This window comes from Pelodiscus sinensis, chromosome 2 (assembly GCF_049634645.1).
Source record: "Pelodiscus sinensis isolate JC-2024 chromosome 2, ASM4963464v1, whole genome shotgun sequence".
NCBI lineage: Eukaryota > Metazoa > Chordata > Testudines > Trionychidae > Pelodiscus > Pelodiscus sinensis.
Window position 1 is genome coordinate 145,521,361 of NC_134712.1, and position 24,742 is coordinate 145,546,102.

The window sequence follows — 24,742 nt, forward strand, 5'->3', positions numbered from 1 at the left end:
TAATAGGAAGATTGACTCCTCATCCTTGTGGATTGATCCTCCAAAACCCAGGGAGGCCCTGTGACTCTATATAGCTATTATGTTGGAACCTTATTAAACTTAGTCTGTTTCATACAACTACTAAACTTTAATTCAGTCTCTTATTTCCTGAGGTATTCGCAATATTGAAGATAATGCTGGCATTACTATGAATCAGAAATCTGAAACTAGACCCGTTGGCCTACAAATGCGGAAGCAACAAGCAAATATGCATATGGTAAAAACAAACCCTAGAGACAAATACATTTGTATTGTGTTGTCTTTAACTATTTGAGCTGGTAAGCTACCATATGGGTTTTAGGAGTGAAACACTGTAGATACAGAAGTGCAGGGTTGTAAGAATGTCCTGTATATCTCTCTGTAAATGAAGTGTTCTTAAAATGCTTGAATCTAGCCTTTTGTATATTCAGTTAATGATGTTGGTTGAAAACTGGATGGCTAGCACTACTAATTCAAAATTCTTGTGGCTACCACTATTTTAAATCACATTTAATCTTGCTCTGAGTAGGGATTAAAGTGCTGACAATTAGACTATACTATTCCTCATACCAGTGCTACTAGCAGTAGAACTGCACCAGTGTTACCAAAGTGGAAAATTGTAGGACTCCCTTTGCATACATCTGCACTATAAGATCCCCAGCATAGCTCAGGTCAGCTGACTTGGTATCAGACTGCAGAGTTATAAAATTGCAATGTAGATGTCAGGACTTGAGCTGGAACTTCTCTCGCTCCCCATGGGGGTTTTAGCTGATTTTTTTTTAAGCTCACAGGGCTCTGATTAGCCATCTTTTATTACAGTATATCCTTAGTGTTCTGTGAATTCTTTAGTAGAAAAAGTTCAAAATGGAGCTCCGCTTTTAGTGTGTGGTTGGTTTGTTTTTTATGAATATAGTTCCAAAAGAATGCTAGGTACCTGACAGACAAAAATTCTTTGGTAGAAGTGGGTCAGTGTTGATTGAACTCTGTCATAGAACCAACACCATGTTCATTAATACATGCAATAGCTAATGTGCAGGTTGGTTTCAGTCCTCATTTGGCACTAACATGGTATGTGCCAGAATCCAAGGGAATTTAAATGTTAATGTTCAGAGCCATCTATAACCACTTTTTGCCTGAACATACTTCATTTTACATTCACAAGGTTGTTCTTCATGTGTAGGTGCCTTTGACAGGTAATGAAAAATATTAATCAAGACAAGTAACCTAACATTACACATTTCACAAAAATGAAAAAATAAAGGTGTCCCTCTCCAAAATCTTGAGCAAATTGAGGGGTTTTCAGTGCATTTTGAAGATAAACAACTTTGGACTATTTTGAACCAGGATTGGTGAGTTCCAAAGCCTAGGTTTCCTTCATGAAGAAGGCCCTTAAGCCAAAGCAGGTCTGGTTTTGGCACTTGCACTGCTTATACGTGTGGTAGTATTGCATGCAAAGAGAGGCTAATGCAGAATATGCTGCAGACTCAGTGATATTTTATAAAAGGACCATATTATATCTATGCTTTAAGACTTAAATTTGCTGCCAGTGAATCTGGGTACAGCATAAGGTATTGGTGTTTTGCTCAGAAATTGGTTTGAGCTCTGGCTACTTCAGTAGCCATCTCTCTCTTTATACTTTTGTCTGACTTTTGAGACTTGATAGTCTCCTTAAATTGACAAGCCCCAAATTTAAATGAGAGGTCCGGTAGCAGGATGTATTTCAGAGGCGACTCTTCACTTCTGAATCTTGCTCCTTTCTTTGGGGGAAGAGAGCCTAAGTTTCTTAATCTCAGGGTCACATTGCAAAGTCCACCTATTTATTCAGTTTTTTGTAAGGGAGTCAGTACTTGAAATAGTGAGGATGCTTTGAGTAATTGAGAAAAATTGTATGTGCACATATAGATTGTGAGACTTAGAATAAATATGTATATAAGAAGTATGATATGAGTTGAAGTGAGAATAGTTTCAGAAATTATTCTTAAATTATTCTCTAGAATTTTCTCTAATTCTGGATAAGGGGTTGTCTATATGAACATTTAGTCTGCGCTAAACAGGGATCTGAATCTTTCCTGCACTTGCAAGCCATAGACCAACTGTCCTTGTGGACCATGCTGATGTTCAATAACTGCTTGCTTGTTACTGTGCTTTGATGTAGTTCTCTGGACTAGATCAGAATGCACTAGATCAGAATGCACTAACAAACTGATCACATGCATCAGCAGGGTCCACATGGATAGTTTATTGCAGGGCTACTCAACTTTGGAAGCCCCAGGGGCCACAATGATACTCACAGCACATTTAAGTCAGTTCTGTTGATATTAATAAAATGAAATATTTACCCCATTTCCATCCATTTGACAGCACTTTTAATGAGCAATGACAGTCCAGGAATTTAACTAGTAAAACATATCAACAGAAGATCATTATATTGACTCACCATTATGGAGCGTGTTCTCAGTGGAGGCCATGTTCAAAGGATCCCACCCGTGGGCCATGTCTTGAGCCCTGTGTAAACCCAAACTGCACTGCGGGCCGCAAACAAACAGGCCACTGGCTGCATGCGGCTGTGTGTTGAGTAACCCTGGTTCATTGTTTGGTGGGTTAGTGGAGGGTGGGGCAGAGTCACACCACAGGATGCCATGCACATCTTTTAAAATATATTTCACTGTACTGGTCCAGTAATAAACTGAGTATTATAGATGGTATCCTGTTCTTTATAAAAATCTACTATTGGTTTCAACATGTTATAAGTGATTTCTCTCTCTCTTTGGAAAGGGGGAAATAATCAGAAAGAACTCTAGATAAGCACTTTGTTCAGAAATGTTTTCTTGTTAGTCTATCATTCACTTACTTTCTATTAAAAGGACATGTACAGTTAATTTAGGGGAGATATTGCCTGCCAAAATTTCTACTGAATTGTAAACTTGCCTGCAAAGATTTATACAGATGCTTAATTTTGAGCATTTGGATTGCACACATGCTTGAAGTTAAGCACCTGTATATTATACTTTATGGGATGGAGGTCTAAGTGGCAGTACACTTTATGTAAAATTGAATTAAAGTTTTGAAGTCTTTTTCTTAAAAAAACTGTTCAGAATTCCAAACCAGTCACAATATGTGCTTGAAAGATATTTGCAGTTTAAAACAAAATGTTTTAAAGTGCAAATATCTTTCAAGCACATAAATGTTTTAAAATACATACCTCCTTTATTTACTTGTACTGAATTATCCATTCTGTGGCTATTCATATAACAGCTGATGATATAATCAACTATTGCAGGACATGTAAGAACGAGGCTTGAAACGAGAGAAAATATAAGTATTTTAGTTAAGCATTTTTCTTTTTTGTCTAAAATGCTATTCATCTCTGCTTTTAGGAACTTTCACCTTTATAGAAACCTTTAGAGACTTGCAAATTTAGCAGCAGCAGCTGCTTCAGCAATATAATTTAATTTGATTTTAAGAGGTAGAATAAAGCTTTTAAGGCATAGGTCTTGATTTGAAGCACTTTATCAGATTTGCAGTACAGTTTCCTGAATGCTTTGTTTTTATTCTGATTTATGTATTGATTTTTTTAAATCTAGGATGTTAGTTCAGAAAACAGAAATGTGTTGAAAGATCAGGAAACTGATGAAGGTAACAGTTGTTATTGTGTTAACCTTGCACTGTATATTATGTCTGTGTACAAAGAACAATCTTTAATATAACAAATGAGTAAATATTATGTAGTTTTAATCTCATTTGTCAATTATAGAATATTCCAATTTAATTGGGCTATTTACCATTAATTAACTACTATAAGAGATTTACTGACAAATAAAGGAGAAGCCGAGGGATTCAACATGCATAAGAGAGGCTAATTTAATCTGTTCTAGTTTTTAATGATTGATTTCATGTTTGTATCAGATGCTTTTTATCCAAGATAAATGTACTCATTGTTAGCCCTGCAACAGCATTTGAAAATATTTCAGGTTCATACCTTATGCAAATAATTCTGCATCCTGTGTATTGCTATTGTGTGGAGACCTACAGGAGACTCATTTATACACCCAGTTTCCTCAATGAAGAATGAAAGTTTACCAGCTTTTATTAAAAAATACTCTGATCCTCTATCAATGTGTATTCTGTGTTACAAATTCCAAGATGAAGTTTATATGTAATCTTCAGGGGGTAGCCGAGTTAGTCTGTAACCAGAAAAACTTAAAAAACAACAAATAGTCTAAAACAAAAAACAGGACTGTGTAGCACTTTAAAGAGTAACAAGATGGTTTATTAGGTGATGAGCTTTCGTGGGCCAGACCCACTTCCTCAGATCAAATAGTGGAAGAAAATTGGCACAACCATATATACCAAAGGATATCCTACATAGTCCTGTTTTTTGTTTCAGCTACATCAGATTAACACAGCTACATTTCTGTCACTATTCAGCAAATAGTCTAGTAGCACTTTAAAGACTAACAAAACATGTAGATGGTATCATGAGCTTTTGTGAGCACAACCCACTTCTTCAGATGACCGGGTTGTGCCCACGAAAGCTCATGATACCATCTACATGTTTTGTTAGTCTTTAAAGTGCTATTAGACTATTTTTTTTTAATATCTCTATAATGTTCGTTTCCACCATCTAATTTAAGGAGATCAAATAAGTTTTTAAAACAAGATATATCTTTTTTTTTCTAGAGTACAGAAGTTTGCCAGACTGTTCTCCAACTCTGCCTGTTGTACATAATACCATTAAGCAAGGGAAAGATAAGAAGAAAAATAGCACCAAAGTCACATTTTCAGATAATAACACTCAAGATCTTCCCAAGAGAGACCCTAATCTGAAATTTCAAGATGAAGCTGAATCTTATAAAAAAATTACAACCCAGGCCAATTTCACACCTCATCCAGGTAACCACTGCAAAAGCATTTTATTCTTTGAGTTGTTCAGTTAAACTCTGTAATGCAAATTTTCATTGTCCTCTGTGTATTTATATGTAAGTGTTTGGTTACAGCAGTTCTGCTATCTCATTTGTGGTTTTTCTGAGAGTATTTTTAATCAGACCTCTGTTAACTCCAAATGAGAGAAACAGGAAAAAAACACCACAAACCACACAATATCTACAAGTTGAATGAATTTCCATGTGTTCTGTATATGTTAGTCAGCAAAGTCTACAGTCAGTTGTGATATTCAAGTCAAAATGTGACTTGCATAGTTTTTTATTTAATTATACATTGGTGAAAGATGACTGTCTCACACACATCCGGTGGCATGTAGGAGTCATAATGGAACTGCATGGGTCTCTGAGAGAACTGGGAAGGAATTCCCCAGAAGGAATTTTGGTTGAAATCTTTGGTCTCCCGTTTTATAATTGTTCCATGTCAATAGCTCCACCTAGTGGATTTTTCGAATATGGCTGTATAATGTTTGCCATTTTACAAGAAGTGCTTAATGCCATGGTCTCCAACCAGTTCTGAAGCAGTAGCCACTATAGGTGCTAGGGTAACCATATTTCCCCATGCAAGATATGGGACACCTAGGGTATGTCTACACTACCCCCCTAGTTCGAACTAGGGGGGTAATGTATGCACACCGAACTTGCTAATGAAGCCCGGGGTTTGAATTTCCCGGGCTTCATTAGCATAAAGCCGGCGCCGCCATTTTTAAAAGCCGGCTAGTGCGAACCCCGTGCCGCGCGGCTACACGCGGCACGGGCTAGATAGTTCGGACTAGCACTAGTGGAACGTGGAACGAGGCATACAGATAGTTCAGAATGGCTTGCTAGTCCGAACTATCTAGCCCGTGCCGCGTGTAGCCGCGCGGCACGGGGTTCGCACTAGCCGGCTTTTAAAAATGGCGGCGCCGGCTTTATGCTAATGAAGCCCGGGAAATTCAAATCCCGGGCTTCATTAGCAAGTTCGGTATGCATACATTACCCCCCTTGTTCGAACTAGGGGGGTAGTGTAGACATACCCCAAGGGAGGGAGAGGGCTGCTGTCGCTTGGGGCTTCAGCCTTGTGGTGGGGGTGGCACTCAGGGCTCCAGCCCCACTGAGGCTGAGGGGAGAGGAGCCGCCGGCACTGGGGCTTCATTGGCTGAAGCTCTGAGGGCTGGCAGCTCCTCCCCGCCCTCTGCAGGACAGTGTGCCTATTTTTTTTTAAAAACGTCAGGATGATGGGAACAGCCCTTGAATATGGGACTGTCCCACTAAAAACGGGGACTGATGGTCTCCCTAGGTATAGTGAACTAGCCACACTCAACTGGCCAAATAGCCACATTGTTCAAGCCAACTAGACACAGTCAGGTGGCCAAATAGCTGCATGTAGCTAGTGTGTTGGACACCACAGGTTTAATAAATGAACTCTCCACTCATTTCCTATAGCCTCAACTATAGTAATGAAATACTTTTTATTCAAATGATGTCTATAAGCCTATGATGGGGCTAATAACAGCCCTTTATGCTTAGTCATCTCTCACTTGGATTTTATATCCCTAATATATACAGAGGTCACTCAATGAAAACAGACTTCTTCTTTGAGTGTTTGCTTATGTTCCTTCCATGTAGGTGTGTGCATGCTGCATGCATGAGTTCCAGAAGCTTTTTACCCTTAGCAGTACCCGGTGGGCTTGCTGGGGAGCACACTAGAGTGGTGCCACTATATTGGCACATATATACTCCTGATGACCCTCCATCCCTTCAGTTCCTTCTTACTGCCCGTGACAGTTGCTGGAACGCCTTGGCTTATGATTTTTGCAAGTGCACCCTTGGCTTTCTCTTGCTAATAATCTGTAAATAGTTTGAGTTAGATGTAAATAGAGTAGGTAAACTAGTGTTTTTGGGGGTGGGAGATAGGGGAGTTGCCGTGGTCTCATGTCTTCAAGCCCTGCTCTTCCTGCCAGAAGCCTATGCCCTGTGGAGACCCCCATGACGCTTGCCCGAAGTGTCTGGGGGAAGGACATCTAACAGATATGTGTAAAATTTGCAGAATATTCAAGCCTGGAATAAAAAGAGAGAGGAACTCTAGGCTGGAGTTGGCTCTGCAGCCCTCAGCACTAGCCTTGATACCAGCTGTCTGTGGCACACTGGCGTTAGGGTATGTCAATTATGTCCACACTGCAATTGTGTTCTTCCAAAAGAAAATCGAAAGAGCAGAGGGTTTTTTCTGACATTGGTAAACCTCTTTCTATGAGGAAGAAGCCTTTTTCCGAAAGAGCTCTTTCGGAAAAAGGTGTGTGTGGACAGGGAAGAGGGAGTTCTTTCAAAAGAAGAAGAAAGAGGAAAAAGCACAGGTGCCCTGGTGGCCACTCCGTCCATAGTAATCATAGCTGAAATGTGAGAGAGAGTCCACACTGAATGCATTCTATCTTTCACAAAAGCAGATTGCTTTTTCGATGCGCTTTTGCAGTGTGGACGCTCTCTTTCAGAAGAAGTTTTTTCGGAAGATCTCTTATGAAAAAGCTTCTTCCGAAATAAGCCTGCTGTCTAGACATAGCCTCAGTGTGTGAATCAGAGGTGACCCTGAAGCATTTAGCAGCGTCTAGCTGCTTCTCGGCACTGTGGCACTGGTCCCAGTACCTGGTACTGAAGTCATAGTAAAGAATCCTAGGGCTGGGAGAGACCTCGGGAGGTCATCAAGTCCAGCCTCCTGCCCGAAGCAGGACTAATCCCAACTAAACCATCCCAGCCAGGCCTTTGTAAAGCTGGGACTTAAAAACCTCTAGGGATGGAGATTCCACCACCTCCCTAGGTAACCCATTCCAGTGCTTCACCACCCTCCTAGTGCAATAGTTTTTCCTAATATCCAATCTAGACCTCCCCCGCTGTAACTTGAGACTATTGCTCCTTGTTCTGCCATCTGTCACCACTGAGAGCAGCCTCGCTCCATCTTCTCTGGAACCTCCCTTCAGGAAGTTGAAGGCTGCTATCAAATCCCCCCTTACTCTTCTCTTCTGCAAACTAAATAAGCCCAGATCCCTCAGTCTCTTCTAGTAGGTCTTGTGCTCCAGCCCCCTATTCATTTTGGTTGCCCTCTGCTGGACCCTCTCCAGTGCGTCCACATCCTTTCTATAATGAGGGGCCCAGAACTGGACGCAGTACTCCGGATGTGGCCTTACCAATGCTGAATAAAGGGGAATAATCACTTCTCTAGAACAGCTGAAAATGCCCTTCCTAATGCAACCTAATATGCCATTAGCTTTCTTGGCTAAAAGGGCACCCTGTTGACTCATATCCAGCTTCTCATCCACTGTAATCCCCATGTCTTTTTCTGCTGAACCTGCTGCTTAGCCAGTTGGTCCCCAGCCTGTAACAGTGCTTGGGATTCTTCCGTCCCACATGTAGGACTTTGCACTTGTCCTTGTTGAACCTCATCGGATTTCTTTTGGCCCAATCCTCCAGTTTGTCTAGGTCACTCTGGACCCTATCTCTACCCTCCAACCTATCTACCTTTCCCCCTAGCTTTGTGTCCTTGGCAAATTTGCTGAAGGTGCAATCCATCCCTTCATCCAGGCATTAATAAAGATATTGAACAAAACTGGCCCTAGAGTCCATCCTCAAAGAAATCCGAGAGGTAGGTCTCCATCCTGACAGGAGCATGGGGTGCATCTGCAGGGGGGACACCAGAAAGCTCTTTCTTTACTGAGGCACAAGGTTGCTCCTGTACCTTCTAGGCAGAGTTCGAGCTCCATGCATGTGAGTAGTTCGGCGATCCAGGACTTGTCTATGGAGGAGATCCATGAACCACCGATGCCAGACACCTTTGACATGACTCAAGACCTAATTGAGCTCATGTTGTTGCCAGGTTCAACACTGCAGGGAGGACTCTCGGGCGTGGGCTCACAAGGAGAGGCAGCTAGCACTGATGTTTTCGGAGGCTACGAGCCTGCCGTCTTCCCCACAGCAACCTGCACTGTTGCCTCTGGCACCAGCTCCTGCTCCGGTATCAATGCTGCCTCAGTAGGTTGCAGGTTCTGCCTTGGCACCATCTCTCTCGTCGTCGACCTGTATGGACCAGAATACCCAGGCACTGCCTTGTTCCTCAATACTCGGACCCTCCCACCATCATCGGCACTGGGGCAAGCTGATGGTCATAGTACACCACTAAGCCCTGCACCAAACCTTGTCATTGCCCGCGGCACCACTGTGGTCAGTCTTCGAGTACTGCAGGAGTCAGAAGCAGAGTTGATTGCACCCAGGGCATCATTGCACCGCTCCTCCTCTTGGCACCAGTCCCACTCCAGGCACCACTCCAGACATGCGAGCCTGCCCCAGACTCAGTCCTGGCCTCCACATTGGTAACTTCAGGCCCAGTGGCCATTTTATAGACTCTGTGAGCCTACCATCAGGCCCAGGGCCAGGTTATATCCAGGATGGGGTCGGTCGACTCATGCTGTAGGGCTATGCTGTCAGCCACTCTGTTTCCCAGGGCTCCTGCCTTGGAGAGTAGTGCTAACCCCCACAGAGAACCAGAGAGGCCACCAGCAGAGGGGGAGGCTTCCTCCACTGTGGTAGTGGCTCCTTCTCCATTAATGGAGGTGTCTCAGAGCGAGGAGCAATTGCCACCTCCGTATCTTCCTCCTCTGAAGAGGCGCTCTCAGATCCACTGCTAGCAATGCCCGCCATGGACATGAGAACCCACCAGGAGCTACTAATAAGACTGGCTCAAAACCTGGGGGTTCAGGCGGACGAGGTAGTGGAGGACTCTAACCCCCTTGTGGACATTTTAACAGCAGATGCTCCTGTAAAGATCGTCCTGCCTTTGAACAAGACTGTGGCTAAAATATCCAAAGCCCTCTGGCAGACTCCTGCATCCATCCCACTTACACAGAAGGGGGTTGAGAGGAGGTGGTATGTGCCAGTTGGGGCATGAGCATCTTTATGCGCACCCACCTCTGGGATCCCTAATGGTTCAAGCTTCCAACTACAGAGAGAGGCAAGGGCATCCAGGCTTCACTCCAAAGAGTTAGAAGCCCAAAAAGCTCGATCGCTTGGGTCGAAAGGCATACGCCATTGCAGGACTTCAACTAAGTATTGCAATCAACAGGCCATGCTTAACAGATACTCATACAACTTCTGGGTGTCAAGAGACAAATTTAAGGACCAGCTCCCACAGGAATCCTGCCAGGAGTTTGGGGCTGTGGCAGAGGAGGGTAGGATTGTCTTCTGTACTGCCCTCCAGGGAGGATTAGATGCTGCTGATTCAGCAGCTAGATCTATGGCCACCAGCATTGTGATGAGGTGGAATTCATGGCTCCAGATTTTGGGCATCCTGCCAGAGGTCTAAACCACCATGCAGGATCTACCATTTGAGGGCTCAGGTCTGTTCTCAGAACCGACTGATAGCAAACTCCATAGTCTCTAGGATTCCAGGGCACCCCTTAATTCCTGGGGTATACACACTCAGGTCCCTCAGACGGCCACCAAACCCTAGGCCTCCATGACGCCTATCAGGAGGGTCCTATATAGGACAATAATAGGAGGAGGAACTGGGGCAATAATGGCAGGTCCAACAGGAGGAGGTCCTGTTCGGCCTCAGACCAGGGTGTGGGCCCCTTGAATAAAATCCTAGAGCCCTAGGTCAAGGTTTTGAGGATGTGCCCCCAGATGGAGTGACAGCCCCAAATCTAGATTGCTCCTTCACAGACCGTCTAGCCTACTTCCACAGTGTATGGAGCAGCATCAGAGTGGAGTGGTGGGTCCTTGACACGGTGGCGGTAGAGTAGTCTATCCCGTTTCTTACCTCCCTGCCTTCCCACTGTCATTTTGGACCTCTCTCACAAGCACCTTCTTTGACAGGAGGTAGCTTTGCTCTTGCTGTTGGGAGCAGTGGAAGAGGTTCCACTGGAGTTTCGGGGGAAGGGCTTTTACTTCCAGTATTTTTTAATCCCAATTTTTTAGTCCAAAGGCGGTTTTCACCCCCATCCTGGATCTCAAAGAGCTCAACGCCTTCATCAAAAAGACGAGATTCAGGATGGTTACGTTGGTTTCTGTTATTCCCCTCCCTCAGTTTAGAGGACTGGAATGCTGCCCTCGATTTAAAGGATGTCTATTTCCTTATTTCCATCTGTCATCACAGGCAGTTCCTCCACTTCACAGTTAGAGGGGATGATTTGTGGTCCCCCCTTTTGGCCTTTCCACTGCCCCCAGGGTATTCATGAAGTGCATGGCAATGGTGGCCACCTTTTTAAGGCGGAGGGGGTACAAGTGTTCCCCTACCTTGACGACTGGCTCAACAGGGGCCATTCGCTGCACTTGGTACTGCAGATTATAGAGCCGGTACCATGCACGTTCGCTTGTCTGGGACTCACAAAGAATGAGGAAAAGTCCATCCTCATTCCAACCCAAACTATAGAGTTTGTAGGGGCGAAGCTCAATGTCACAATGGGAATGGCATCTCTCCCGAGCCTCAGATTTGCAGCCATACGGGACATTATTCTCGCCTTTTCAGCGTCTCCCTTAGCGACAGTGAGGAACTGCATAAGGCTGCTGCTTGGGCACATGGCGGCATGCACTTATGTGGCACAGCGTGCCAGGTTATGCCTGTGCCCCATGCAGGCATGGTTGGCACGGGTGTACAACCTGGCCTGCTCACCCATAGACACAGTTGTCTTGATACCAGCAGAGATCCTGTTTTCCCTGGGCTGGTGGCTGCAGGAGGACTTGGTGTGCGAAGGAGTTCCCTTCACCCAGCGGTCCCTCTTGGCGCAGCTGTTGATAGATGCGTTGGACACAGGTTGAGAAGCTCACCTTGCGGACCTCAGGGCACAAGGTATGTAGTTGTGGGCAGGGCAGTCGCTGCATATAAATGTCAGGGAATTGAGTGTGGTTCGTCTGGCTTGCCAGATGTTCCTGCCTCACCTGAGGGGCAAGTGCATCTTAGTTCTGATAGACAGTTTGGCAGCGATGTTCTATATCAACTGACAGGGTGGCGCTCATACCTCTCTCCTATGTCAGGAGATTCTAGCCTGGCCTATGGGAACTCTTTATAGCACAGGGAGTCCACCTATAGGCCTCTTACCTTCCAGGAACCCACAGTGTTCTAGCGGATCGACTCAGAGCTCACAAATGGTCTCTCAGTGTACGTCTAGACTACATGCCTCTGGCGACAGAGGCATGTAGATTAGACTACCCAGCATAGGAAAATGAAGCAGTGATTTAAATAATCGCCGCTTCATTTAAATTTAAATGGCTGCCGCACTGAGCCGATCAGCTGTTTGTTGGCTCAGCGCAATAGTCTGGACGCTCCGTGGTCGACATCAAAGGCATTTGTCAACCTCCCAGGTATGCCTCATCCCAGGATAAGGCATGTAGTCTAGACGTACCCTCAGGGAGGATGTGGCCTAAGAGCTCTTTGGCAACTGGGGAACGCCCAACTGGATCTGTTCACCTTGGACAGCAACAAGTGCCACTAGTTCTGTTCATATCTGAACCACTGCCCCGGGTCGGAGGGAGACACCCTACTCATGCAGTGGCCCCATCCCATTCTTTACACATTTTCCGCCCTTCACTCTCATACATGAGGTTCTTCTCAGGGTGTGGAGTATGGGGCATTGGTAATCTTGGTGCCCTGGCCTGGCCACGCCACCACTGGTACACCACCCTGCTATATCTTTCAGTAGAGGACCTGATTGTGCTACCACTGCTCCTAGACCTCATAACACAGGATCTGGACACAAGGTCACCTATATCACCAGAACCTCCAGTCCCTATACCTCATGGCCTGGAAGATCTGTGGTTAAGGGGAGAGGAATATTTGTGTTGGGATTTGGTTCGCAGGGTGCTCATGGGAAGTAGGAAGCCTTCCACTATGGCTACCTATGTGGCCAAGTGGAAGCGCTTTGAGTCATGGGGTGCCCAGAAAGGGGTGGATCTGCTTCAGATGTCAGTTCCCCTCGTTTTAGACTACTTGCTGGATCTTAGGCAGCAAGGGCTAGTCACCTCATCGGTGAGGGTGCACCTTGTAGCTCTCTATGTTCCACCTGGGAGAACGAGGTGGAACAGTTTTTACGAACCCTATAGTAAAGCTTTTCCTGAAGGGGATGGAGAGATTATACCCTCACATTAAACAACCCATACCTCAGTGGGATCTTAACCTGGTACTCACGCGTCCTATGTGTCCCCCATTTGAGCCCATAGCTACATGTTCTGTGTATCTCCTCTTTTGGAAGAAGCATTCTTGGTGGCCATTATTTCAGCTAGACGGGTTTCGTAGGGCCCTCACTTCAGTGCACCCTTATACAGTATTCTTTAAGGACAAGGTGTAGCTATGACCACATCTGGCTTTTTTGCCAAAGGTGGTGTCACCGTTCCACATGTTCCAGGATATCATCTTACCGGTTTTCTATCCCAAGTTGCACGTGACCTGCAAAGAACAGGTGTTACACTCTCTAAATGTAAGGAGAGAGCCCTTCTGCTTTATTTAGACAGAATGAAAGCATTTTGTAAGTCCACACAGCTCTTCATTTCAGTAGCAGACAGGATGAAGGAGGCCTCCTTGTTTTGGCACAGTGCTTGTCCTCAATGATCACTGCATGCATAGAACATGCTATGAGCTAGTGGTAAAATCAGCCCCTGCCATCACCTCCCATTCCTCTGGGGATCCAAGCATTGTCCACGGCTTTCCTGGCACAGGTGCCCATTCTGGATATTTGCAGGGCAATTAGCTGGATATCCATCCATACATTTACCAGCAATTATGCAGTGGCACATCAGGCCAGGGAGGATGCAGCCCTTGGTAGGGCAGTGTTGCAGACCATATCCTCATAGGTTCCAACCCCTCCTCCATAGGTATAGCTTGGGAGTTACCTACATGAAATGGACATAAACAAGCAGTCAAAGAAGGAAAATGGTTATTCACCTTGTAACTGTTGTTCTTCAAGATGTGTTGCTTATGTCCATTCCAAATCCCACCCGTCTCCTCTTCATTGAACTTCTCCGGCAAGAAGGAACTGAAGGGGTGGAGGGCCAGCAGGCGTATATATGCACCGATATAGTAGTGCCACTCAAAGGGGGCTCCCCTGCTGGCCCACCAGGTACTGCTAAGGGTACAAAGCTTCCAGAACTTGTGCACCAGTGTGCGCACCTACATGGAATGGACATAAGCAACACATCTCGGAGAACAACAGTTACAAGGCAAGTAACCATTTTTTTTCAAAACTGGAAAAAAAAGTTACATTTTTCTTGACCTATAATCTCTTTACTAGTGTTCAGAGAAAAGTAGCTCAGTCCTTGTTCAAATTTAATATTCATGTTTTGTTAATTTTGACTTTTGATTCTAATTTTAAAAAGTACAAGATCATACTGTTTAATTGACTCTATTTTTTTTTCTTTTGGAGACGCTCAAGAAATTTCTTCTCCAAGCATCTCTCCAAAGATACATATGCAGACTCAGAAGATTTTTAATACATTAGCAGCATCTAGGTCACTTCTTAATAAAACATCAGATAATGAAGGAAACCAACCAGTTCAAAAACAAACTTACCCTGCAGCTTTGCAGAAAAACAATGGACAACTTGATGTTAGCGTATCTCAACAAGAAATGCAAGAGCGTGGCAGACACTATCCTTCTTCCATTCTGGGATCTGGACCTGGAGAGCAAAGACCAAATAGCATAACGACAGATGTGGGAGAGGTAAAATGTTAGCATAGAAGAGTTAGTAATTTCTTTAAAGTGTTTAGTAATTGTCAGTGTTCATTATTTACTAGCTTAAATTATTAAACAAAAGATAAAACAAATTATTAATATTCCCCCCAACCAATACCAATTTGCCTTCTGTGCACTGTCTTTATCCTGCCATGAAGGAGTGCCCATAACATCCACATTATGAAATAGTACTTCAGCTTGCTCATTATCTGATGTGATCCTGTAGAATTAGAGATATTAGACAGCATGTAATTGAATAGTTGTGTAATTAAATAGTCTATCAGAGGCAGCAGCGAAGGGTGGCAGACAGTAGCTGGTCCACAAGGGGAGCCAGTTTAAAAACTGGCTTCCCACACAGACCGGCTCCTGCCTGCCGCCCTGCACTGCTGCCTCTGATACACAGACTGCTCCGTGGCTGCTTCATGCAGCCTCCTATGCCTCTCTCCCGTCCCCCTGCCTCGATAGAGACAGCAGCTCTGGGTGGAGGGCTGGGGAGTCAGGTGGCACCGTGGAGCTGATGCTGGGGGGAACCGGCTTTTAAGAGGCAGCAAGGTGGGGGGCAGGTGAATCCGTGGAGCTGGCAAACGCGGGGAGCCTGCTTAAAAGCCAGGTCCTTGCATATATTGGCTCCTGTTTGCCTCCTCCTCCCCCCACGCAGTATCAGAGGCAGCAGTGAAGGGGTAGGGGTGGAATGGTAGATCCAGTGCTTTTAAGCCAGCTCCTCATGGGCACCAACTCCTGTCCTCCCCTTGCTGCCTCTGATGCATGTACTTGACAAGATTAACCGATAAGCCCAGATTTATTAGTTAATCAGGTAGTCATCTACATGCAGACATCCCTATGTAGAATGCCGCCACCGAGGAACATGGTTTAGTAGTGTCTATTACTAATCCCCTTGATGCAGTAAAAACTGGGGATTGTAAATATAACATATTGACAGTATATGGCAAGGTCCTGTGTGTTTTGTTGTGCCCTGGACCTAAACTTTGCAGCAAGGCCTTCTCACTTCTGTGGCATAGCAGCACAAAATTCTTTGTTGTCCTGGAAGTTTTGCAGCAGCTTCAAGTTAGTTAAATAGACAGAAAAATTGTTAGATCATTCTCTCCAGCTCCCTAAAAATGCAGGATTGTCTTGTTCCTTACAGTAAATAGAAATTGTGATTAAAGTTGTGAGAGTTGACAGTATTTTTAAGAGAAAATAAAATTAAATCAAATTATTCACGTAAGAACGTAGATGGTCTCAGTTTGGCTTTGTGGCTCATATCTCAGGGAGCTGTATTCTCATCTTTGGCTCCTACTATTGTTTGGCTGGAGAAAGTTTCCTATTGTGGCGGTTGTGACTTATAAGCGAAAAAGATACTTCAAAAAAATTACATTGCAAAAGACAGTATTCTTCTGTGATTTATTTTTATACATCTGTCAGCAATTTTTTCCCCTCTCCCTGATGTTAAGGTTGTCTTAGACTTTTCTGTGTATGTTTTAGTAAAAGCTACTATCTCCTTCACTTGTCCTAGAGCAGACTGAGGGAACTGGACACTGGACCTTTGGCTAATGTGAGAGGGACTTAGTGAAGATACATATCCATCTGACACAAAGTTCTGCTGAAATTTACACTCTCAGGCATACACACCTCTCAAAAATCCATTTTCAGAACACCTACAACTTAACTTTCCCATGCTCAGACCAAGCAGTATTTTATCGGTATGGTGTTTAAAATTTCATTTGTTTTTGCTATAACCCTATTAAAAAACATTTAACAAGAGTAGTTGTCTGGGAGAGAATATTTTTCTCACTGTGTCTTTATAGTAGATGCTTATATATACATACACATACTACATAAGAAAAACACATTAAAAACATTAAGCTTGTAAATTCAAGTACTCTAAAGTTAGAAAATGTTAGAATCAAGGTTGCCTGGCCCCTTTCATGTGTATGTTTTAAATCATTCAGTCTTTAGTGATGTGATCAAATACTGTTAGCCCCAATCCCTTGCCTTGTTAAATGCATAGAATGGTGCTTGCTCTGGTGATGAATCAGTAGGGTTGCCAGGTGTCCGGTATTGAACTGGACAGTCTGGTATTTTTGCCTCCTGTCCGGTAAAAAAAAATTCAGGAAATATTTTCTGAATTTTTTTTTTTTTCCTGGACAGGATGCAGAAATCCCAGGTGCTTACCGGGTTCCACAGGGGAGCTGTCCAGCCCGGCACAGAAAGGCAAGATGGCGGGCGGCCGCCGGCAGCCTGTTAGGGCCAAAAAGCCTCAAAAGCAAAGCATTTCTTAAAGGGGCCATACTGGGTTTTTTTTGGTTCGGTATTTTTTCAGAAACCATCTGGCAACCCTATGAATCAGTATTGTGTAATGAAGGAGGTTGTTGTCTGTAGCACCCCTGCGTCATTTGTTGCTGGAGTTGGAAGGAGTGTAGTGAATGAGAGAGGGGATTGCAAGAAGAGATAGAGGATTGCAGGAAGGTTGACGTTGAATTCCGCTCTTAGTATTGTATTCTGTCCCTGCCTGTGCCACAGAGATCCTGGGTAGTGTTTGGGAAATGATGTGGATGGTGCATTGCAGTTTTGGTCAGCACTAGGAACTGTGAGAGACTTAAGGCTACTTAGGGAAGATGTAATCTTAGGAGATAATGGCAGCTGAAGTCTTGGAAGACTCTACTGAGCATGTACATGTTTTTCCCCCTTCCCAAAGCTTATTGACCAGATTTGGGCTTGTCTGCCCCCTTGTGTAAACAACATATTCCTAACACATAGGCTACATCCCTGTCAAATTTTGCATCACCATTGCAAAGCATGGGGATGCCAGAACTGTCATCAGGCATTATTATCATGGGCAAAATGTATTTTTTTTTCTAGCTGGGTTTTTGGAAACTGCCTATTTTGGCTGCAATTCCCTCCCCTTCCCCCCACCCCCACCCCCCACAAAAAAATCAGGCAAAACCACACAATGTATAAAATGTCAATGGAAATGGTTTGAATATGACCGAGTTATAAGCAACTGAAAACAAGATCTTATAGTAGGAAGTGTCAGGCTAGGAAGTACTATCAGCCCCACATGTAATGATATTTTACCCTTCGATAGTTCAAAAATAGTTGACAAAAGTGTGGTCAGAATTTTTCCTAGACAGTTCAGTTCATCTTTTAGGCAGAAACCAAGCATAGGCATTTTCAGACCAAAAGTTTTTAGTAATACAAATATAAGAGAACTGGGAACTGTGAAGGAAACTACATCTTTAAAATTACCTGGTACTAAAATTACCTGGGACTACTCATTTTGGGCCCAAACTACCTGATTTAGTCAGTTTAAAATTCCCTTCTTTGTTGCAAGTTACATTTCTGCACTTAAAAGACTATGGACTACATTACAAACATTTGCAGTTCTAGTGAATGAAATATTTTTAAATCTTTTTATTCAGGTGTTTGAAACACATCAAGTAGCAACTCAAACAGCTAAGAAACATATATATGAAACCACACCTATGGAACAACTTCTGGATTTAGTGGACAAATACTGGAATGGTTATAAATCACTTCACTGCAATGAGAAATTTCTTTGTAAGTAAGAAAAAGATACTGTAACAGGTATTAATAAACTGTGTCTGTGTGTGTGTGTGTGTGTGTGTGTGTGTGTATAAAAATTGAGCCTTTAGCATTTGTGTTACTCGTAAGGGATAGCATGGTCTTTAGGGCTCAACCCTCAAAATAAATATAAAATGTGTGTGTGATAATTTATTGGTGCTTGCTTGGATACATAGTTAGGAACTTCCTGTATTAACAGATGAGAGTTTGCAATATAATTCAAATATTGACTAGTGCATTTTAAATGATAGATTTTAGCCTTTGTGTATGGCATGGTTATCTGTAATCAGATTTGCAGTACCTACTCCAATAAAAATAATAAAAATCTATTCCACACATTAAGGACACAAGATAGACATAAGTAATTCCACATCAGTGCATAAGGTGGCTTTTATTTTACTAATCATTGGACGTGAAAACCAGCAGTGAATGTAAATACGGTGTTAGAATGGTGGTCTCAGGCCAAGCAGAAGTAAGATGAAGCACTAATATTGGACCGATTAGTTTTGATTTTAATTTAGGGCTACTTTGCAACCCAGGAGCACACTTGTAAAATGGCACGAGGTGCCAATGTGCTCTTCTGCATTAGCTACTCACATAATGGGGAGCAGCACAAAAAGGAAGTGGTTCTGAAGAGCCTACTATGTCCCCTGCTTTATGCAAATAGGTGAGAGGGAGAAGAACAGGGTAAAGGCTTATGTTCCCTTCCCCCTTTGGCTTCCTCACCCTGCCACATGTCAGGGAATATATGCTGAGTGTGATATGAACCTGGCTCAGTTCACTCCCTCCTTGCGTGAATTACACGTTCCTTACTGGGCTGTTGTGCTTGTCCCTTGTTCTGAGGACAAAACTGAGCCTTTAGCATTTGTGTTACTCATACGGGATACATGGTTGTTAGGGCTCAAGCCTCCCAACTCCTTTGTAGAATTTAGGTTTGCAAAGATTGGGCTGCAAGTCTAAAGTCCAGATATTTGCGAGCTGCAAATTCTCTCTTAAAATTATATGTACAATTTTGAACCAGGTAAGTAACTTTTAGGAACTGTGAGAGATTTCAAGCGTGCTCAGTGAAGATGAAATTTTTAGAAATTATGGCAACTGAATTCTAGGAAGTCTCTACTGAACATAGATTTCCCCTCAGAAATATAAGTCTGGGAGTGTAGTTGGGTTACCTGCAGTGTAACCAAGGCTGATAAGCACCAAGGTGTGGCTGTTTGGCTCCAGCACATGCACAGACATAACTAGGAGTGGCCTGCATGCTGGACGCTACAGCAGCAAAGCATTTCAGAGGGCTGGTGTGACACAGCTACTCATTAGTCTGGATTGTAGCTTGATAGCTCACAATATAGTAAATTGAAGGGAATAGGTGCTGCAGGCTATTCTGTTTGTGAGCTCTGTGTCTATTGAATGCCATGAGGAATAGAGCTGCTATCTGTGCTTCTTACAGTTTTTTTGGGACCTTCAATTAATTGTTATGGCAGTAGCCTGCCCTCAAGACTGGCATGACTATCATTTTCTCCTAAGTGCAGCCCATGCATACTTGAATGAGACGCTGCTGCTGGTTGTCAATAGGTGTAACTGAAAAATTGGCCATTAAACATGTCATTTGCATTTGCTGGATTTTGAATACTCATACCCTTCCTCTGCCCTCATTATGTTTGGTCCCCTTTTATACTAACGCTCCAGTCATTGGAAGTGTAGAGGTTTGACCACGTTGCTAATTGTATCAATTTTTCTACACGGGTACTAAGAAAATATTCACAGCTAACAGTTTAGAGAGTTGACATTTGGGTGAATTTTTACTTCACAAATTCTTGCATGATTTATGACATAAGTTTTGATGTTACCTTTCCATTGCAGAAATGTAGCAGTAGGATGTGTTTTTAGGTTTACAGGATAGCAATTTTCTTCAGTCCAGTTCTACTTACTGAGCCAAGTTCTGTAGTAAATTTCTGTAGAATAACTTCAGATTAATTTAATTGAAGTCAGTAGAAATCATTGATTAGATTTTTGGACCATTATTGCTAACTACAGGCATTGTTTTATACCCTGGTCTAATCTGCTCTGTTCTGTTTTTAATTCATAGCTCAGGCAGGACCTGTTTTGTCTGAAATGCAGAAATCTGCACCTGCAGATCAACAAAAAGATTCTGCTACAACATGTCAGGAGGTGAATAATCTGCTGTTAGAGAAAAAGACTTTACAAAGTCATTTGTCTGAACAAGATCATCAATACAACATAAAGATTAACAGTCTGGAGTCAGAACTGAGCAATTCTCAGAAAGACATGGTGAGCATGGCACTTATTTTCTTTTAGTTTTTCTGTTAGGATGAAATTGAATGCACTTGTGGTAAAATTTAAGTGCTTAATCACACGTGAATTTCTAATCCAAATTGTAAAGATCTTGTTAGTATGGATAGCTAATATACTAGCTTTCAATTTGTGGAGGTCAGGGTTCAGATCTGATGATTATCATTGAAACCTGTGAAAAGTCCACTTTACTCTCTCCCAAAGCTTTCTGAACTTTACAGAGACCTGGTTTGGCAGTCGTCACCTAGGAGCTCAAATCTTGCTCTGGACTAGCAACTCCTTAATCAGCACACTGCTACAAACATCTTTCTTTATGTTTTTTTTCCTGTGAGCACTGCCAAGAATTTGCTAAGTTTTCTTTCTAAAGAAAAAAAAAAGGCAATTTCTGGTGCAGACCAAGGTACTGCCATTGTCTTTTTCAATTAGTCATTTCCGTTTGATACCAATGAAGTGGAGGCCACTGATCTCTCTTTCTAGCCCCATTTGTCACCTTCTGCCTTTTTAACCTTGCCAGGCATATCACACTATCAACAAAATACCTTTTCCGGTCTCAGAAATCCTGACAAGTTTCTTCTAGACTTGCTAATAATAAGATTCCAAGAAAAGCCATTCTTTTCTTACTTCATTCTAACACTTAAACTAGATTTGCAAATCTCACAACAGAGAGACTGCCCTTGTGTGGCTTTGCCCTCCTCGCCTCTTGTCTCATTCCCCCTATCTTCTCATCAAACTTGTCCTATTGAGGGACATTTTGCTATTCTATTATAATTATTTGCTTCTGGGAAATGTGGGTTTATCCAGTACCATCCTCCAATTTGATTTGAGATTCTTCTATTGCTCGTTTTTTTTATTGAAGAAGAAATCTACTGTCAATTCTTTCCATTACAGAGAGCCCCTCTTCATCTGGGACATCTCATTGATCGCTTCAACCCAGGATATCACAGCTATAAAGTGGGCACCCAGCACCTGGTTTGCATGCAAAAAGTTGACACACAGCTGCACGATTGCCTTAGGTCACACTTTATGAAAACATGGGCACTATTGACAGGTTTTTCAGTTGGAGTAAACAAAGAATAAAACAACAAAATAGGTAAAACAGAAAAGTCTTGAACAATTCTGAACTGGATCCAGTGTAGGTATAGACATGTCTGATAAGAATGGATATCTAAGCCATTCTGTGGTAGACCTTGTGGGTATGTCTACCCTGAAATTTAGACACCTGCAGTTGACTAGGGCTTGCAGGGTGTAGGTTGAGGCAGTTTAACTGCAGTGTAGATTTCCATGTTATCTCTAAGACACTCACACTCTAGCTTGAATCTGGAATTAGAACAACCCCTTACCCAATCCCCAAGAGCCCAAGTTGGCAGCCAGGGGCCAGCAGTAGTTTTTAATTGCACTGAAAGCATACGATCAGACAGTTCCCACTTTAGTGGTGCCTCTTTGTGCACTACTCACCCTGTCATGAGGGTCTCTGCCAGACGGTTGCTACCTCTCAAAAAAGGGTCATCTGAGAGTCTTCAGCTGGACTCGGCCCTTTTGTTCAAGGAATGTCTTCAAACACAACCATTCCTTTTGGTCAATTTCCCTGGATTCAGTCATCCCATCTGGTGGGAGATTTGTCCAGCCATCATGAGGTCTGGTCTCCAAGGTGCTTGCATCCCCTTTCAGCTTGGAAAATGGAGTTGAGAGTGCACTTATAAAATCTGCAGAAGGCCCCAAGATGGGAGGTTTTTGGATACTTCAGTAAACTGGAGAATTGCTCTGAAAACAAAGGTGAAATTCAATAAAAACAAGTACAAAATGCTACACTTAATATAGAAAAAAAATCAAATTCACAGCTACAAAATCTGAATACTGCCTAGGGAGTACTATTGTAGAAGAGGACCTGGGTGGTTGTTGTGGATCTCAAATATGAACTGCTTCAGAAAATGCTAATATTATTTTGCTAATATTATGAACAGTAATCTTGTAAGTAAAATGCTGGAGAGAGTAGTCCCATTCTACTTGGCCCTAGTGAGGGTACATCTACACTTGCTCCCTAGTTCGAACTAGGGATGCAAATGTAGGCAACCGAAATTGCTAATGAAGTGGGGATTTAAATATCCCGCGCTTCAATAGCATAATCTCGCCTGCACGCTGTTCTGCTCACCAGCTGATTCGAACCAGGAAGTGCGCTCCAGGATGTGTGTGTTTGAGTCAAACCCCTTGGTTCGAACTAATGTTACTCCTCATTTTTTTTTATTTGAACTAACGTGTCCCAGAGCGCACTTCCTGGTTTGAATCAGCGGGCGAGCGGAATAGCGTGTGGGCAAGATTATACTAATGAAGCGCGGGATATTTAAATCCTTGCTTCATTAGCAATTTTGGTCGGCTACATTTGCATCCCTATTTTGAACTAGAGCACAAGTGTAGACGTACCCTGAGAGTCCAGCTGTGTCCAGTTTGGGGCACCATATTTGAAGAAAGATGTGGACAAATTGGAGAGAGAGTCCAGAGGAGGTTGGTTTAGTCTTGAGAAAAGAAGACTGAGAAGAAAGCTGGTAAGTCTAGAGGCAAGTTGAGGTGTTACAAGAGTGGACATTAATCAGTTGCTCTCAATGCCCACTGAAGGAGGATAAGTAATAATGGACTTTATATGCAGCAAGGGAGATTTAGTTTAGATATTAAGGGAGGGGGGGAAGCCATTTCTAAATTATAAAGAGAGTTAAAAACTGGGATAGGCTTCCAAGGAAAGTTTTGGAAGTCTTGTCATTGGAGGTTTTTAAGACTAGGTTATTCAAACATGTCAGCGATGTTATAGTTATACTTAGTCCTGTGGCTGGACTAGATAACTTGTCAAGGTTCTTTCCAGTCCTGCGTTTGTGTGGTTCTGCGTCTCAGACTCTTGGCTGTAATTAGGCTTCTCCCATCAAAGGAGAAGCAGAGCTCTGCTCCCTAATTCCGCTCCACCCCCGACACCATCGGTAGTTGTAGTTGGATGGGGCTTTGGGTCCGCAGTCCCTCAATCTGCTTACCAGCATGGGGCCTGCGTGCCACATCACATCAGACAAGGATTATTCTGTCACGTTTTCACTTGGAACTATAATTAGTCAAGCATACTACTTTCGTTCCCTATTTGTGAGTCTTTCCTTTCTGGGATATGGGATCCCTTGTACCTTTATCCTCAGTGCCCGAAAACAACATGAAAGGACAGACCATTTCTCTGCTATGGAGTTTATGGTCAAGAAGCTACCTTGTGCATGAATAGCACTATGTGGATTTTGGGTTTTAAATCCTTGTTCCTCAGTAGCTTGAGCTGTTGCTGAGCAATCCAAAACAACCCCCCCCCCCCCAAGGAATCCAGGAAGAGAGATTCTGCTTGCCTGTGAGACTGCCATTCCAAGTCAGTAATGAGTTACTTTGTGAAATAAAAGCGGCGAGGAGTCCTGTGGCACCTTATAGACTAACCAAAGTGTTGCCGCATAAGCTTTCGTGGGCAAAGACCCACTTCGTCAGATGTATTTGTGAAATAAATTCACATCACAGCCCTATAAGCCATAGACCCATGAAGAAAGTAGTTACCATTGTGACTAGGATGTAAGCAAATGCTTATTGGATAGTTGACTCGACTACTCGCTTCATCCCCTCCCCCACCCTTGCTGCCTCTATCAGGGAGAGGCAGCAAGGAGGGGAGCAATATCGGGTGCTGGGGGGAGCCAGCTTAAAAGCAGGGCTCTTGTACATTTCAAAAGCAGAAACGCTGTGGGGAGCCTTGGGCAAGCTGGGGACTCAAACAGCCCTTCTAGGGCTCTTGTACATTTCAAAGGCAGAGCGCCCTTATTGACTAAGTGAATAGTTGATGCAAATTACATTGACTATTTGATTAAAATGATTAATCTAAATTTAACATCCTTGATTATGACTATGTGAAATTTCACCCTATGGAAAAATCCTCCTTGCTATGGATAATCAGCAGCTCACAGTTACCATAGCAACAGTTAATCTGGGTCCCTGTTGATATAATTCTCCCTCTATTTGAATTGTGACTTCAGATCCAGAGAGAATGATACCAGATTTTCCAAGTTCTGGACTACTGTGATTCAGTGATTGGTGTAATATTTTGTTTTTCATGGAACTAGGTCACAGTAAAAAATAAATCAGGAATACCATGTCTTGCCTTTTCATGTTTATACTTTCAAAGAATAATTTATTGGAAAAATATTCAGCTGTT

The 24,742-nt window shown here is 43.1% G+C and overlaps 1 protein-coding gene across 3 annotated transcripts in view; it reads left to right on the forward strand.

Moving 5' to 3' along the window:
• Positions 1–24,742, forward strand: part of CEP72 (centrosomal protein 72) — a 57,891-nt gene that overhangs the window by 15,035 nt on the left and 18,114 nt on the right. For 2 of the 3 annotated variants that reach the window (XR_001369353.3, XM_006113046.4), the window contains exons 6-11: positions 153–256; positions 3,603–3,654; positions 4,699–4,911; positions 14,336–14,631; positions 18,063–18,201; positions 20,309–20,511. Coding sequence is in view for 2 of the 3 variants with exons in the window: in XM_006113046.4 (XP_006113108.2) it covers positions 153–256; positions 3,603–3,654; positions 4,699–4,911; positions 14,336–14,631; positions 18,063–18,201; positions 20,309–20,511 (1,007 nt within the window). In the remaining variant the exon portion in view is untranslated. Of the gene's footprint in view, positions 1–152; positions 257–3,602; positions 3,655–4,698; positions 4,912–14,335; positions 14,632–18,062; positions 18,202–20,308; positions 20,512–21,420; positions 21,623–24,742 lie in introns of all 3 variants that reach the window. The other variant, XM_075921558.1, reaches the window with a different exon arrangement.